Source organism: Periplaneta americana, chromosome 8, assembly GCF_040183065.1.
Source record: "Periplaneta americana isolate PAMFEO1 chromosome 8, P.americana_PAMFEO1_priV1, whole genome shotgun sequence".
Taxonomy (NCBI): Eukaryota; Metazoa; Arthropoda; class Insecta; order Blattodea; family Blattidae; genus Periplaneta; species Periplaneta americana.
In genome coordinates, this window is record NC_091124.1 from 107,291,504 (window position 1) to 107,307,136 (window position 15,633).

A 15,633-nucleotide genomic window follows, 5' to 3' on the forward strand; every position below is an offset into this window, starting at 1 on the left:
AGCCAGCTGCTCTACCAACTGAGCTACCCGGCTGCCATCATTGTAATACTATAAGTTAACATTTTAAAATGAACTCATAGTGATTAAATGATAAAACCTTAATTTGTTTTGTTTCTTGCAGTGTTTTTTTTTATTTATTTTTGTTGCTTATTTAATATGCTGTATCTACTGTGCAGTTATCTAACATGGGCAGAATTGGTGTGATCAAGATGGTACCGATATGTGACAAGATGAGTCTGAGTATTCGCCATGGAATTACCTGATGTTCTTATTATAATTGGTAAAAATCTCGAGCAAGAAGAAAAACAACAGATTTGGAACATAAGTGCTGTCACTAAGCCCTAGCTCATGCTGGTGGTGTATCTGATACTGAAAAGTTTTGTCCTGCTATGAGAAAGTGTATCAATAAAACTGAGCCACATTAATTATTAAGTATCATATAATACAGAATGAAAGATCATCTGCAGGATGATATTGCATGTAGTTGATAACTTTGAAGAATTTTCAGTGAACATTAGTTTATTGTGTGTGTTACATTAGATCAGGGGTGCTCAACCTTATGAATACTGCGGGCCAATATTAAGAAAAATATTTTTTTGGTGGGCCACAGACATCCTCCAATAATAAATGCAACTTATATAAATGTCTTACTAATTAGTGATTACTGTAATTTATAGTAAATAATAATACATTTTAATAAAATTACTTACAGGAACCTAACACTGTTAAATGATAACAATATGACACACATTAATAAGAAACTTGGCACTGGTTAAGTTTTGTTAACTTCTCAATGTCGGATTCAATATCTGATGTTGCAATGAGCATACTTGCTTCCAAATGTTTGCAGATCAGTTAATTCCACCTGAAAAATTACAGGCACTGTCTCAATATCAACATGAAAGGGCAATGAAAATAATTCAAATTAATTTTCGAATATTCGAACATCCTGGAATCTGTTGTCGAACTAATACCGTATTTAAGATTTTCAATGCGGTCACACATTTCCGAAAATCAGTTAAATGGATAGATTCAATCGTTTTGCTCATTGTTGGAAAATTATCCAATATTCCAGTTCGTAATTTTGTCTGCCAAACTACAAGTTTCCTTTAAAAAGATTTTATTAAGTTGAACATGTTGTGAAGCAGGTTGTTCTTGGCTTGCATTTTGGTATTTATCTCGTTAAGGTGCTGTGTCATATCAACCAAAAAAGTCAAATCGATGATCCACTTACTATTGTCCAATTCGTTGTGATCTTTAAAGTTGTGATCTTTCAAAAATAGCCTAATATCTTCACGAAGTTCGTACACTCATTTCAACATATTATCTACACTTAGCCAGCGAAAATGTGTAAAATAGATGACGTCTTCATAATTTGCATCTAACTCAGCCAAGAACTCCTTGAACTGATGAGTCAGTCCTCTTGACCGAATGTAGGTCACTAACAGAATCACTGGTTTCATTACATATTCCATTTTAATAGATTTTGCACAAAGATGTTCTTGGTGTGGTATACAGTGGCAGGCAATGAGCTCATGATCGAAACCAGCAATGTCTTTGTTTACAAAGAAAATAAATTCGTTGTTTTTTTCCGATCATAGACAGTGCACCATCAGTTGGCACACCACACAACTTATCTAAGCTCAATTGAAATTTGTTAAGTACTTCCATGACCTTATGATAAATATCCACCCTTTTACTTGTCTCCTTCATTGGTGCTAGAGACATTTCTTCAGTTACATTAAAATTGTTATCAATGCCACATGCAAATATGCAGAGCTGGGCCATGTCTGAAACATCCCCACTTTCATCGAGAGCTAAAGAAAACCATTTAAATCCAGAACATGTCTTCAACATCGGCTGCCATGCCTTCCACTCTTCTGCTTACTGTCATACGATTAAGGCTCACTTAGAAACCAAGGATTTCTTGTCGGGAAGTAATATATATCTCCAACACTGTCCAAACACTCTACCAATTCTCCATCTTTGAATGGCTTCAGTTTTCTAGTCAATAGCTTCGATATAACATAACTTACTTTCACATCTATTCTTGAATCATTATTTACTTTCGTAGAAGGTTTTGTTGACGTGATAGGGATCTTTTTAAATAGCGCACTTTGTCTTTTCTCATTTGTTTACTCAATTCACCATATGTGTTGTAATGTCTTTCAATGTTATACTCTTTCAAAACATTAATGGTTTCCTTACAAATTAAGCATGTTGCTTTACTTCGAAATTCACAAAAAAAATCATTATAGTTCTGTCCACTTCTCCTGAAAGCACCTGTGTTCCTCTGTAATCTTGCATTTTTTGGTCGAAGCCATGACCACAAAACTGCCACTTTCACTTCAAAGACTTGTTACAATTCGAATACAAACAACAAACTGCACCAACATTATGTAAACTCACGCTATGGCATTACAAATGCAACGCTTGGCTATTGTGCATTGTCTCGGAGCGCCCTGTTGATTAGTGTCACTGGCGGTTAAGTTTGAAAAGTCTACTCAAATACAGTACCGGTATATATATTTTTTAAATTTTAAGTTTGAAACTTACTATCGGGCTGCAGCAAACATAGTGGCGGGCCGCAGGTTGTCACCGCTGCATTAGATAATATGACTTCTTATGAGATTGATTACAGTCTAGGAGAAATGTTTCATTCCTTATTTATACGAATTTATTCGTTATGTTTAGTTAGTTTCCAATTCCTTAACTTACGATTTACTAAAACTTTCTGGGTTTTGATAACTTGTAAGTGTTGAGAATTTAATTTCAGATGGAAGTACCTGTAAGACGGAATTCATTACTTTCATATGATACTAAGATGTGGAAATAGCACTAGTAGCTGGTAAAATTCGTCTTTTAATATGTTACTAAATTATATATCTCTATATTAAATCAACTACTTTGGACTTTCTAATTGGACCGTGTAACTGAATCCCCTTCTTACAGTAGTGCTACGCATTTTTTATTGCTCTCAAAAATTCATCACCCTCAGCCAGGTTTTAACATGTACTTAAGCGTCAGTTGCAATAATATAGAAGAGGATGTTACTCTTTCATAATACTAACTACACCAAAAATTCCAAAAGAATAACTCACCAGCAAACAGTCCAAGGGAGATGTAGAAGTAATCTACACTGCTTGGGATTAGACCAGCAGCTAGAAGACTAGAAGCAACAAGAATAATTCCTATTACTGCCATGCAGCAACCATTCATTATAGATGTCAGTGTTAAGCTCCAAGGATCTGAGAAAATGAATTACAAAGACAAGAGGAACAAAATTAAAATATAAATAGCAACAAATTTCTTTTTATCTGACATGAAATGCTTGTACTATTGTTATATTAATACACAAATTAAACGATATTATGTCTAACGTTAAATCTAATGACATAGTAACAGAATGCATTGTTTCATTAATGAAACCCACAGTAGAAGTCAGAAAGAAACTATTTCAACTCTTTTATTTATTTACTATTTGCATGTTATTTGTTATTTATTATCAGCTGGCTACGGACTGGAAGGTTCGGGGTTCGATCCCAGGTAGTCACGGGATTTTCTCGTTGCCAAACTTCCAGAACAGCCCGCAGATTCACTCACCTCCTATCAAATTGAGTACCAGGTCTTTCCCAGAGATAAAAGGTAGTCGGAGTGTGGTGCTGACCTCACCACCTCATTCTAGTGCTGAGATCAAGAAAGCATGGGGTTCTATCTCCATGCCCCCCATGGCATGTGAAGGGGCTATCTTTACCTTTAACTTTATGTTATTTATTATTCATTTCTTTTCGTTTGAGCAATGCCAAAGTCAAATGCTGTATATTACAGTGGAGAATAAATTATACGTTCATTTTAATATAAATGAAACCATGTCACACTACTTTAGAAATGATAGCAAACAGATTATTTTTTAACCATTTCAGATGTTAAAAGCTTAAATACGGTAATGTTAATGATTAAGGTACATAAAGTTAAACCCTCCTCCTTCGCCATCCTATCTTCATCGTCGTCATTGTCATCTGAATAAGAAACCTTATAATTTCTTCATGGTTGCATATTATTTAATTTCTTAAGATAAATTACACTGGGAAATAAAATTTTTCTCATTTTCTATTGCATGAGACTTTTCAACTGTTTCTGTGTATTTTTTTCATCACTGATTTCAAATCTGAAATCGCTTTTCCTGTACATGCTACATCGTTCAATTTGAAATTTCGGTATTTTGCAGAAAAGGACGGACACCCATTAGTATTTAATATTAAGAAAAATGCGCACTAACGTGCATAAAGTTTTGGGCTATTGCTCCTTGCTGTATTCATTTAGAGTTCTTGTCCTCTTTGTGCATATAGAGAAATGGTATCTTTCGCATTTCTTGTTACATACATTTTTCATTCGGTTCATGGTAAAGTTTATGATGAAAGCCAATGTATGGCGAGCCTCGTGGTTCACTGCGCATTTCTTGGTTTGGGCCTGCCCAGTCTCGGTTCGTCATGGCATCTGTCATGTAGAACTCCGGCCATATTTCTTCTCTTTTCCCCATTCTCTTCCTCAGTAATTCCGCGGCTTGAGGTATAGATGGCAGTAGTAATCTGTATCTCAGTTCCTCTATAAGAAAGTCTTTCTGTGCTAATGTATATGCCAGTCGAGATGGTGTCGTTTTTGATACTGTGACAGCCGGGAAACGATCTCACGACCGGCAGAAGGAGGGCAAAGTCGGCCGTGGTTCGGCGCGGAAGTTGCGCGCGCATCTGCTTCCTGGGGCATGTGCTGTGGCGTAGAGAGGAGAGGAGAGTTGGCGACTGCGGCAGTGAGGGGAGAAATCCAGAGAATTCGAGAGGCCATCTTCTGGACATCTGTAGAAATTTCCAGTATCGCACTCTCTGGAAACTATGGTTTGGTTATAAAAGAAGAGAGGCAAGTGAGCGAGTAGCAGTTGTTGTTGTAGTCGTTGGACAGCAAGCCAGCCAGTCTTGTGTAGCAGTGAAGCCAGCTTCGAGACCGGAGTTCGACTTGAGTGTGTCCGCAGCTGTGTGAGCATCCGAAGTCCTGAGTTCCAGTGCAGTGGACCGCAGTTGCGGGACCTGAGTTCGAAGTTCAGTGGACTGTGTCTGAAGGTCTGGGGTTCGAGATACTGTGAACTCGAGTGACTGAGCTAGAAGAACTAGCCAAGGCAAACGAACTGTGAACTGAGAACTGACAGTTCTGATTTGTAAATAGTGCTTTGTGAACATTAGTTAAAATTAGCAGTACATTGTTGTTCTCAATAATTCAAGTAAATTGTCATTGTCGTCTGTGGAGTGCAATAACGAATACTGTGTTACTGTGTGAAGTGGAAATTCCATTGTTGACAGTAGTGTTTGCATTCAATTATAGCAAGTGATTATTGTTGTTGTGAGAATAAAGTTACATTCTTGTTTTGTATAAAAGTTACAATACTTCCAATAGCCTTTTCAGGAATCTGGCTTTTACTTTTTCTATTGTATCTAGAGCCGTTAGTGTGAAGTAGTCCCATATGTCATACATTAATGTTGTATGATTTGGCGTCACAGTCCCATTTTCAGGAACATCTTACAGGATCCACATCAGAGAGAGGACAGCAGTAGCCATACGGGGAATTTACCCATTGGTATTTACACTGGGCATAGGTGGACAATGATGCTTAAATCTAACCTAAACAAACACTAACAAAACAAACATAATTTTTCTTTATCTTATAGTACCTAATGTAAAAAAAAATTTCTGATTAACAAAACGCATATTTTTCTGTTTTTAAAACGAAATCATGGCTTCTTCAATTAGATGTAAATTCTGGGGAACTCCTGGTTCCAATTTTTATTGATTTAGCCCAGGCTCCATCAGGTTGAGTCAATATCGCGAGAGGGTGTACAGGCTTTCGCTGTGGGCAGTACAGTTGTACACTGCAATCTATCAGTGGTGGAACGCTATCTGTCGAGGTCGCTTGGGGGCGTCTACTGCTCTTACTGTGTGCCTGATATTTACACTTACAGTCTATCAGTGGTAGAGTAACATGATGGCAGGAACATCAGAAGTGGGAAGATGGTCATCCACACCTACAATTTTTTGAGATGTATGGGAAGAGAGTTTTCTTTTTATAGAAGAAAATGATGCAGCAAAGTGCTTAGTATGTTATAAAATTCTAAAAAAAAAAACTAAATATAATCTAGAACGTCATTACTCATTATGTCACTCGAATGAGTTTGATAAATACAAAGACAATGAATGCTCCTGTCTTGTTGAAAATCAGAAACATAAAATTTTATAGTAATTTTGTGGGATGGCTGATAAGCTGAATTGTTAAAGTTAAATATGTTAAGATTATGCCGTCTTGTTTAGCTTATCTAAAATTACATGTGATTTATTTATTCACATACATCACAATACATAGGGGGCAAACATCGTGAAAGCCATTAATAACAAGATAAGAACTCTTTACAATAGTTATGAATAAAATACCATATTTATAAATAAGTTAAAATTGGTCATATGGTATATGGCATTGAAGTTAAAACAAGTGATGTGATTGTTCATTAACATATGACATAAGTTTGAACAGTAGAAAACAGTGAAACACAACGAATGAATGCAAGTCTGCTGGGTGGACTGCTAGTTTCGTAATGTGAAATAGTACAAACTCTTCCTTGGAAAGTACATTACGAGTACATGTTGCGTGTTTCAGTGAAGCCTTATGAACTGCAAGTTAAACGAAAGTTATTATTGTGGAAGCCTACTAAGTTGATTTCGTTAAATGCAAAATTATGAAAATATGTTAATTCATTATAAGATCGTTAATTGACAGAAACTTACATGTTGTGTTGGAAGCTTAGTAATGGATGCATGGTGTGAAGCAGCTTGACTGAAAGACGCAATGAGCTTACAAACTGCGTGTGTCGTTACTAGGCAAGGGTGGGTGGAGTGGGGTGAACAATAAAAGATGGTGGATTACGTATATTAGGGATTTGTTCATTAAGTAAAGAAGTTCCTGAAATTAATTCATTGGCGATGTAGTATTCTTCTATAGTTTCAATTTTAGGGTACATTTGTTTAATGATCTAACGATGGATAAAGAATCATTAATGTTTGTTAATTCATGACCTGTTTCTATGGGAGAAAATTTTGATTTGTTACGGTTGAATTCAAAGTCAGATTTATGTTCATTATACCGGATACGGAAGTTCCTTTGGGTTTGTCCAATGTATTTCATAGAACAGTTTTTGCAACTTAATTTATATATGCCCTTTTAGAGAATCTATTACAATTATTGAGGAAGTTAGGTATGAAATTATTTAACTTGTTATTTGTCTTAGTGCTATTTGGATATTCTGACTTTTGAAAAAATTATTAATTCTATTGGAAATTTTGCCAAAATATGTCATACTGTACCATTTACTATTTTTCTTTGGGTCCCTTTCTGGAATTAACCCTAGCAATACCAATCCATAATATGTAACGTGCATTACCAACGGGGGAGGGGTCTTAGGCCCACAAATATAATATTTATTTTATTTTTTTTCAAATTATGCTATTTTGTTTTTATATCCATTAATGAAGACTTCAAATATTATTTATTTGCTGTAATTCAAGAAACAGCCAACATACACGACTCAGTATTCATATCATAATAAATTATGACGACTAGGAACATAATAGTTGGGAAAAAGCTCATTGAGGCTTTTAAATAATTTCCTCTGTGGTGCAAACTTGTCATTCTGGCGGCGTAATTCCCTTGTGTTCTTGTCGTTAAATCTAATAATTCTTGTTAGTTCAAAGAACCGAGTTCGACTCATTGCTCTGTAATAGATTTGTCGACCTTGCAGAAAAGACCACAGATCTTGGATTGGTACTGCCGTGTCGTGGTTTGTGCCATTACCAACAACAAAGCAATGTAGCAAAACAACTGTGTGCTATGCCTCATTGAAGTAGACTTTTATCAGATTCATGATTTGTGGTGTAAAGAACAACTGTAGGCCTATTGTTTCCGTCATAGAATTTACTTTCCCCTGTCTATGAAGTCCCATTTTTTCACGTACAATATTCTGCACAATGCAAATCTAGCTTTCAGGTATAGCTCTCTGTGAAGCTAAGTTGAATAATTTTAAGGGAAAAATTGTTCCGGGTCCGGATATCGAACCCGGGACCTTTGGCTAAGCGCACCAATGCTCTACCGACTGAGCTATCCAGGACGGTTTGTCAGCCTACTTTGAGATATGTGGATATAAAGGGAAAAATTGAGTCCGTGTCTGGTAGAGTTCCTGGGTAGCTCAGTCGGTAGAGCATTGGTGCGCTTAGCCAAACGTCCCGGGTTCGATACCCGGCCCCGGAACAATTTATCCCTTGAAATTATTCAAATATTCTGCACAGTTGGCGTGAGGATCGTGCTGGAGGTTGTGTAACATATACATGTCTAGATTTTGATGTATAGATTTCTCCACTAACTGACACATTGTGTTTATCCTCATTTTCAACTTCAGAATCAGATAATACAACTTCTTCGATGTTGTCCTCAATTTCACTTGTTTCTGTATCTGATTCGTCTAAGACAGTGGTCGTCAGCACTTGCTGTAGTGAGTAATAGGTAAGGAGTGCATTGGAATATCCGCGAGTAAGAGATGCTAGCCCGAGGGTGCACTGTGCTAATGATTGCTGATCTAAGACATCATTGACTATCTTCTCCATGGAGGTTTCACGAATTGCACACGCCGACATAACTATCTGATTATGTCTATGAACAGAAAAAATGAGAAAGACAAGTTCTCATAACAAGCAGGAAATTGTAATAAAAACCCAAGAGCTGTTAATACCATTGTTGAAGAGACATATTTATTTCAAAAGTTCAAACAATAATACTTACTTAGTGGCTTTTAAGGAACCCGGGGGTTCATTGCCGCCCTCACATAAGCCCGCCATTGGTCCCTATCCTGAACAAGATTAATCCGGTCTCTATCATCATATCCCACCTCCTTCAAATCCATTTTAATATTATCTTCCCATCTACGTCTCGGTATCCCCAAAGGTCTTCTTACCTCCGGCCTCCCAACTAACACTCTATATGCATTTCTGGATTCGCTCATACGTGCTACATGCCCTGCTCATCTCAAACGTCTGGATTTAATGTTCCTAATTATGTCAGGTGAAGAATACAATGCGTGCAGTTCTATGTTGTGTAACTTTCTCCATTCTCCTGTAACTTCATCCCTCTTAGCCCCAAATATTTTCCTAAGCACTTTATTCTGAAACATCCTTAACCTATGTTCCACTCTCAAAGTGAAAGTCCAAGTTTCACAACCATAAAGAACAACCGGTAATATAACTGTTTTATAAATTCTAACTTTCAGATTTTTTGACAGCAGACTGGATGATAAAAGCTTCTCAACCGAATAATAACAGGCATTTCCCATATTTATTCTGTGTTTAATTTCCTCCCGAGTATCATCTATATTTGTTACTGTTTCTCCCAGATATTTGAATTTTTCCACCTCTTCAAAGGATGAATTTTCAATTTTTATATTTCCATTTCGTACAATATTCTTGTCACGAGATATAATCATATACTTTGTCTTTTCGGGATTTACTTCCAAATCTATCTCTTTACTTGCATCAAGTAAAATTCCCGTATTTTCCCTAATCGTTTGTGGATTTCCTTCTAACATATTCACGTTCAAACAATAATTGAAAATAAAATATAAATAAAAATACTTGAACTTCTGACCCTTTCTTTTACCAACGGGGGGGGGGGGTGGGAGGCCCTATAAAGCCCATAACAAGTTTGCCATTTTTGTTATTATTTTCTATGAAAATAATTTTAAAATATTTCACAGTTTGTCAGTTTACGGTCACCTGACATAATTAGGAACATTAAATCCAGATGGTCAGTTTACGGTTTTTTTTATTTGATTCGAAATACTTTGTGAGTTAATAATGAAAAACTAAATCTGTGGACCTTAGAAACCCAATTGTTGGTATTGGTGGGGTTAATGTAGATCACTTATTTTGTTTTCTGAGTTTCTTTTTTTTTTCAAGATGTTTTGTATTGTTGTTTTGGTGTGGCCGTTTTCTATAGCTAAATTTATTATATACTGTACTGATATTCTTTATTGAGATTTGTTTTACTCAAAGAAGTACTTAATAATCTGTCTATTAGAAATCGAAATTTACTAATTTTATGTGTGGTGGGATGTACGGAGGAACTATGTGTGGCATGATTAGTGGAAGTAGGTTTCCAGTAAATATCAAATGCTCTTGTTGGTGGTTTTATTGTGATTTTTACATCAAGAAAATCTATGGAACTATTTTTACTGTCTTCAAAAGTAATAGGTTGAAGTCATTTATGATAATTTCAGTCTTTGAATTACTACTTTCATATATATCATAAGGGGTCTACACTTGTGGAGTAACGGTTAGCGCGTCTGGTCACGAAACCAGGTGGCCCGGGTTCGATTCCCGGTCGGGGCAAGTTACCTGGTTGAGGTTTTTTCCGGGGTTTTCCCTCAACCCAATATGAGCAAATTCTGGGTAACTTTCGTTGTTGGGCCCCGGACTCATTTCACCAGCATTATCACCTCACCTCATCTCATTCAGATGCCAAATAACCTAAGATGTTGATAAAGCGTCGTAAAATAACCTACTAAAATAAAAAATATATATTATAAGGGTGTCGTCGATGTATCTGTTATATGAAACAATGTTATGTTTTGAAGCTAAATTAGTTATGTGTTTATTCTCTCAATTTTGTAGGAAAATCTCAGCTAAGAAACTGGAAGCAGATCTCTCATAACTAAACATAATATTATTGGATACATGGAGTGTTGCTAGTTTACTGAAGATACCAGTCATCCCCAAAAAATGGATAATGTCCTCTTCCTCATTAGCTTTTACCTATGATTGAGGTTCTGGTTGATACATCTGATATTATCAGGCAGTACATCTCATGTAACGAAAAGTGTCTGGAAGGGAAATGGAACTGGCCACCCTACCCTTTTATCTCCTGGCTCAGTTGCCTTCTGAAGGATGCCTTATTGGTGCCACTTATGAGGTTTCATCTAGTCTTCAGACTAAACAATTAAAAGGTACGCGAAAACACGTTTTTGAAAGGGAATTTTGGGCTGAAGAAAGCCGGATATGTGAGCTCCAAGTCTGCTGGCCATTTGCCTCCAAAGAACTTCTGAGAATTCTGAAGGGAAAAGCCGGACACAACCTGTGCTCAGCAACTAATACACCACGCGAACTCGCAGCTTGAAAAACCATAAGCCTCGCAGCATCATTGCAACAGTGGCGTATACTGGTTAAAGAGTTTGGGCTACCACTGACCCTATTATTACACACAATATATCTAACAATTACTTTAATTTTAATTACTATGGTAAAACTAATAATACAAAATTATTACATTATGTTATATTATAAACTTTTTCTTTTGTAATTTCCTTGGGCTACCGCCGGTAGCCCCGGTAGCCCGCAAAATACGCCCCTGCATTGCAAAGATGGTATGCAGTGTGGTCCTTGCACCTCGCATGAGTCGGTTCTGATAAACAAGTATCAAGACTATGAGACTGTGTTTGAAAGAATGATGTTGGCTTTCCGCGATCTTGGGTGCAACATGAGTGTAAAGATCCATTTCCTGAAAAGTCACCCTGATCTATTCCCCAAGAACCTTGGGGCTATTAGTGGTGAACAGGGACAGCGCTTCCATTAAGACCTGAAGGTGATGGAAGAACGTTATCAAGGATGATGGAACAAGAATTTGATGGCAGACTACTGCTGGGGCATCAAACGAAATTTCTCTGACCAAGTCCACAAACGCAAAAGCTACAAGCGCAAATTCTTGCCTGAATAGAACCTATTTGAACTTTTCATGCCATCCATATCCATTTTCTTGCATACCTGCCGTTTATATGTAGACAACCATGTTATTTTCAAGGAAACATCTCGAAATATATACTCTGAGTTTACTATATTCACTATATTAACACACCAAACAACTGCCTTTATTTGGCCATATTTTCAAACTTCAATGCATATTGTGATGTATCTAAATTTTTGTGAATACATTAAGAATATCTCCTCCAAGGTAATATCCAAGTTGGTATTCAACTTTAAAATATTAAATTGTATTTTAAAAAGCTAATATTAAGATGAAAAATTAAAATGTCGAATTGCAAAAAACTATAACTTACAGAGAAAAACTAGCTTCAGATTTGAAATCAACACAACCAAATTAGGTCAAAATAAGCGCTGGTATCAATGCAAAAAAAAAATTGTTTCCCAGTGTTATATTTTCATTTATAGTACCGATATGTATAAATATCTTTCATACCCTACTTATTCATAAATTGCATATAAATTAATATTAGGCTAGTACCGGTAGTTATTTTCATTTGAAAAATTATCCTACTTTCCATGGTAGTGATTCTTACTGTTCAGATCTCATGCTTATTATCTATAATTTGAGGCTTTGCAATCAATAAAGTATGTTCTAATGTGTCCGGACATAGGTAGTTTCATCAAAGTTTACAGAAAATCTTAGCTATATTAATAAGACATTTATTGTTTAGTTTCCAGTGCGTCTCTGTATGGCCTACTAAGACCATTTTGGATCTGCTGACTATTGAGGAGTATGTAGGTAAGATTTTTCGAATATAAATTTGGTTTTATCCTTCAGTAGACCCAATAACAATGGCTAACAAAATAATTATTTAGAGTTGAATTTTATTACATTGATGCTCTAAAGCAGAATTCGATATTTTCCATAATAGGATGACAAGTAGGGTTGGTAATGCAGAATAAGGATTTTATCACTTTTTAACCCAAGAATCTTGGGCCTAAGGTCGGATATGTATTCACTTGAACTCACTTGACCCCCCTGAAGATAGCTTCTCATTTTATCGTCAATACTTAAAGGAGAATCGTGTGTCATACACAAGGCCTGAGATTTGAATTTGGAGACAGATTTATTTGTTTGCATGATTCTCCTCTTTTGGGCCTAATGTCGAATTAGTGTCAAAATTTCTTCTTTTTAACTAGAGACGTAAAGAAGCTGCTGAAGCACGCACAAATGGCCCTTTGTCGTCACATAACTATAATTTAAACCAGGAGTCAGCAGTGGGTAACCATACTTGTTGATAATGTTAAGTTTGATTCGGGAGAAAGATTTGAATAATACTGTAATACCGGTAGTAGTAGTAGTAGTACTGGTAGTAGTAGTAGTAGTAGTAGTAGTAATAATAATAATAATAATAATAATAATAATAATAATAATAATAATAATAATATCATTACTTCGCCTGTTTCTAGCTCCACATTTATTGAAATGAGCGATCTTCTGTTCTTCTTCTTTTTGCTTTCTGATATTTCATTAATTGCTCAAATTATTCTCATTGATTTAACATTTTGCAACCTCTAGGCCTGGTTAAAGTTGCTGCCACTTTTCAATCACAGTGAATTTTTAAATGTATAGGCTTAGGCTCTATAATTATTACGAGTAGGAGGAATTTATTTAAATATCAATAATACTGGAAAATAGTTTCCTTAAATTTTATTATAATAATGTACTGTATAGATATATAGAGCATCTGCTTACATAATGTAGGTCGACTGTGCGACATGCAACTGGCATGAAGGCTATGCAACACACAGCTAACCATCTCCACATGCTCGACAGTCCAGTTCAGTCTCTCTTCTGATTGTGTTAGTGAAGTGTTTAGATTAGCTTGCTCACATGACACCACAGAAATTCACATTAGAGTAAAAAATGTTCATGGTAGAGACTTATCTGAAAAAAAAAAGTGATTGAGGAAAGGTAAAAAGATGATTTGGAAGAAAATTTCCTAATGTTACAGTGTAACATAGCAAAACCATAAGCAACTTCGTAAAATAATTTAGAGAAACAGGATCAGTATTGAATAAAAGCAGCAAAAGAACACGGTGTGTACTTACTGAGGAAAAGCTAGATGAAATAGAGAAAAGATTGGAACACACCCCTCAGAATTCTCTCTAGCATCTCGCACAAGAAATTGATGTCTCTAAAACTACAGCATATGAAAGCCACTAAAATTTCAAATCCTTGAGAGATGTGTTGCAGCAGAAGGACATCATTTCCAACACTTCTTATAATCAAGGTAAGTTCAGTAATAATACAACTGCCAAGCATGCGGGAGACTGTTTGCCGTGTGTTGCATGGTCTTTGTGCTGGTCGCACGCTGCCTGATCGATCTATATTATGAAAGTGGTAGTATTGTAATAGCTATGTTGACATACCGTAATCATATTAAATCTATTTTGTAAATAATGGTGCTATTCGCATCAGTTGATATAACAATGACAAACAATTTTTTTTTTCCTCTTGTTTAGATCAAATTCACTTCTATGACATGCAAGCGGTTTGTCACGCATTTGGAGGAAATAAATGGCAGTAGTGCAGAAAACATTCCTCATGCGAAATCACAATAATACTACCTACTTACTTATATCTTTTAAGGAACCCAGAGTTTCATTGCCGACCTCACATAAGCCCACCATCGGTCCCTATCCTGAGCAAGATTAATCCAGTCTCTACAATCATATCCCACGTCCCTCAAATACGTTTTTATATTATCCTCCCATCTACGTCTCGGCCTTCCCAAAGGTCTTTTTCCCTCTGGCCTCCCAACTAACACTCTATATGCATTTCTGGATTCGCCCATACGTGCTACATGCCCTGCCCATCTCAAACGTCTGGATTTAATGTTCCTAATTATGTCAGGTGAAGAATACAATGCGTGCAGTTCTATGTTGTGTAACTTTCTCCATTCTCCTGTAACTTCATTCTTCTTAGCCCCAAATATTTTCCTAATCACCTTATTCTCAAACACCTTTAACCTCTGTTCCTCTCTCAAAGTGAGAGTCCAAGTTTCACAACCATACAGAACTGGTAATATAAATGTTTTATAAATTCTAACTTTCAGCTTCTTTGAGAGCAGACTGGATGACAAAAGCTTCTCAACCTAATAATAGCAGGCATTTTCCATACTTATTCTGCGTTTAATTTCCTCTCGAGTATCATTTATATTTGTTACTCTTGCTCCAAGATATTTGAATTTTTCCACTCTTCAAAGGATAAATTTTCAATTTTTATATTCCCATTTCGTACAGTAGGCCTATCCTGGTCACGAGACATAATCATATACTTTGTCTTTTCGGGATTTACTTCCAAACCTATTTCTTTACTTCCTTCAAGTAAAATTCCCGTTTTTTCTCTAATAGGTTGTGGATTTTATACTAACATATTCGCATAAAGAAACAGCTGATGTAACCCATTCAATTCCAAACCCTCTCTGTTATCCTGAACTTTCCTAATGGCATATTCTAGAGCAAAGTTAAAAAGTAAAGGTGATAGTGCATCTCCTTGCTTTAGCCCACAGTGAATTGGAAAAGCATCTGACTCCTCTGTACGTTTCACTGAGACACATTTTAATTAATCGAACTAGTTTCTTGGGAATACCAAATTCAATAAGAATATTATATAAAACTTCTCTCTTAACCGAGTGATATGCCTTTTTTTAAATCTATGAATAACTGATGTACTGTACCTTTATATTCCCATTTTTTCTCCAATATCTGTCGAATATAAAAAGTCTGAGC

At 36.0% G+C, this 15,633-nt stretch overlaps 1 protein-coding gene across 14 annotated transcripts in view; it reads right to left on the minus strand.

Moving 5' to 3' along the window:
* The window catches only part of LOC138704936 (monocarboxylate transporter 7-like), a 94,847-nt gene that overhangs the window by 35,453 nt on the left and 43,761 nt on the right, over positions 1-15,633 (minus strand). For 10 of the 14 annotated variants that reach the window (XR_011333483.1, XM_069833376.1, XM_069833380.1 and 7 more), the window contains one exon: positions 3,102-3,248. The exons of 1 other annotated variant lie outside the window; for it this stretch is intronic. Coding sequence is in view for 12 of the 13 variants with exons in the window: in XM_069833376.1 (XP_069689477.1) it covers positions 3,102-3,248 (147 nt within the window). In the remaining variant the exon portion in view is untranslated. Of the gene's footprint in view, positions 1-3,101; positions 3,249-6,825; positions 6,932-13,594; positions 13,787-15,633 lie in introns of those variants that run through there. 3 more of the 14 variants (XM_069833383.1, XM_069833385.1, XM_069833387.1) reach the window with 3 other exon arrangements.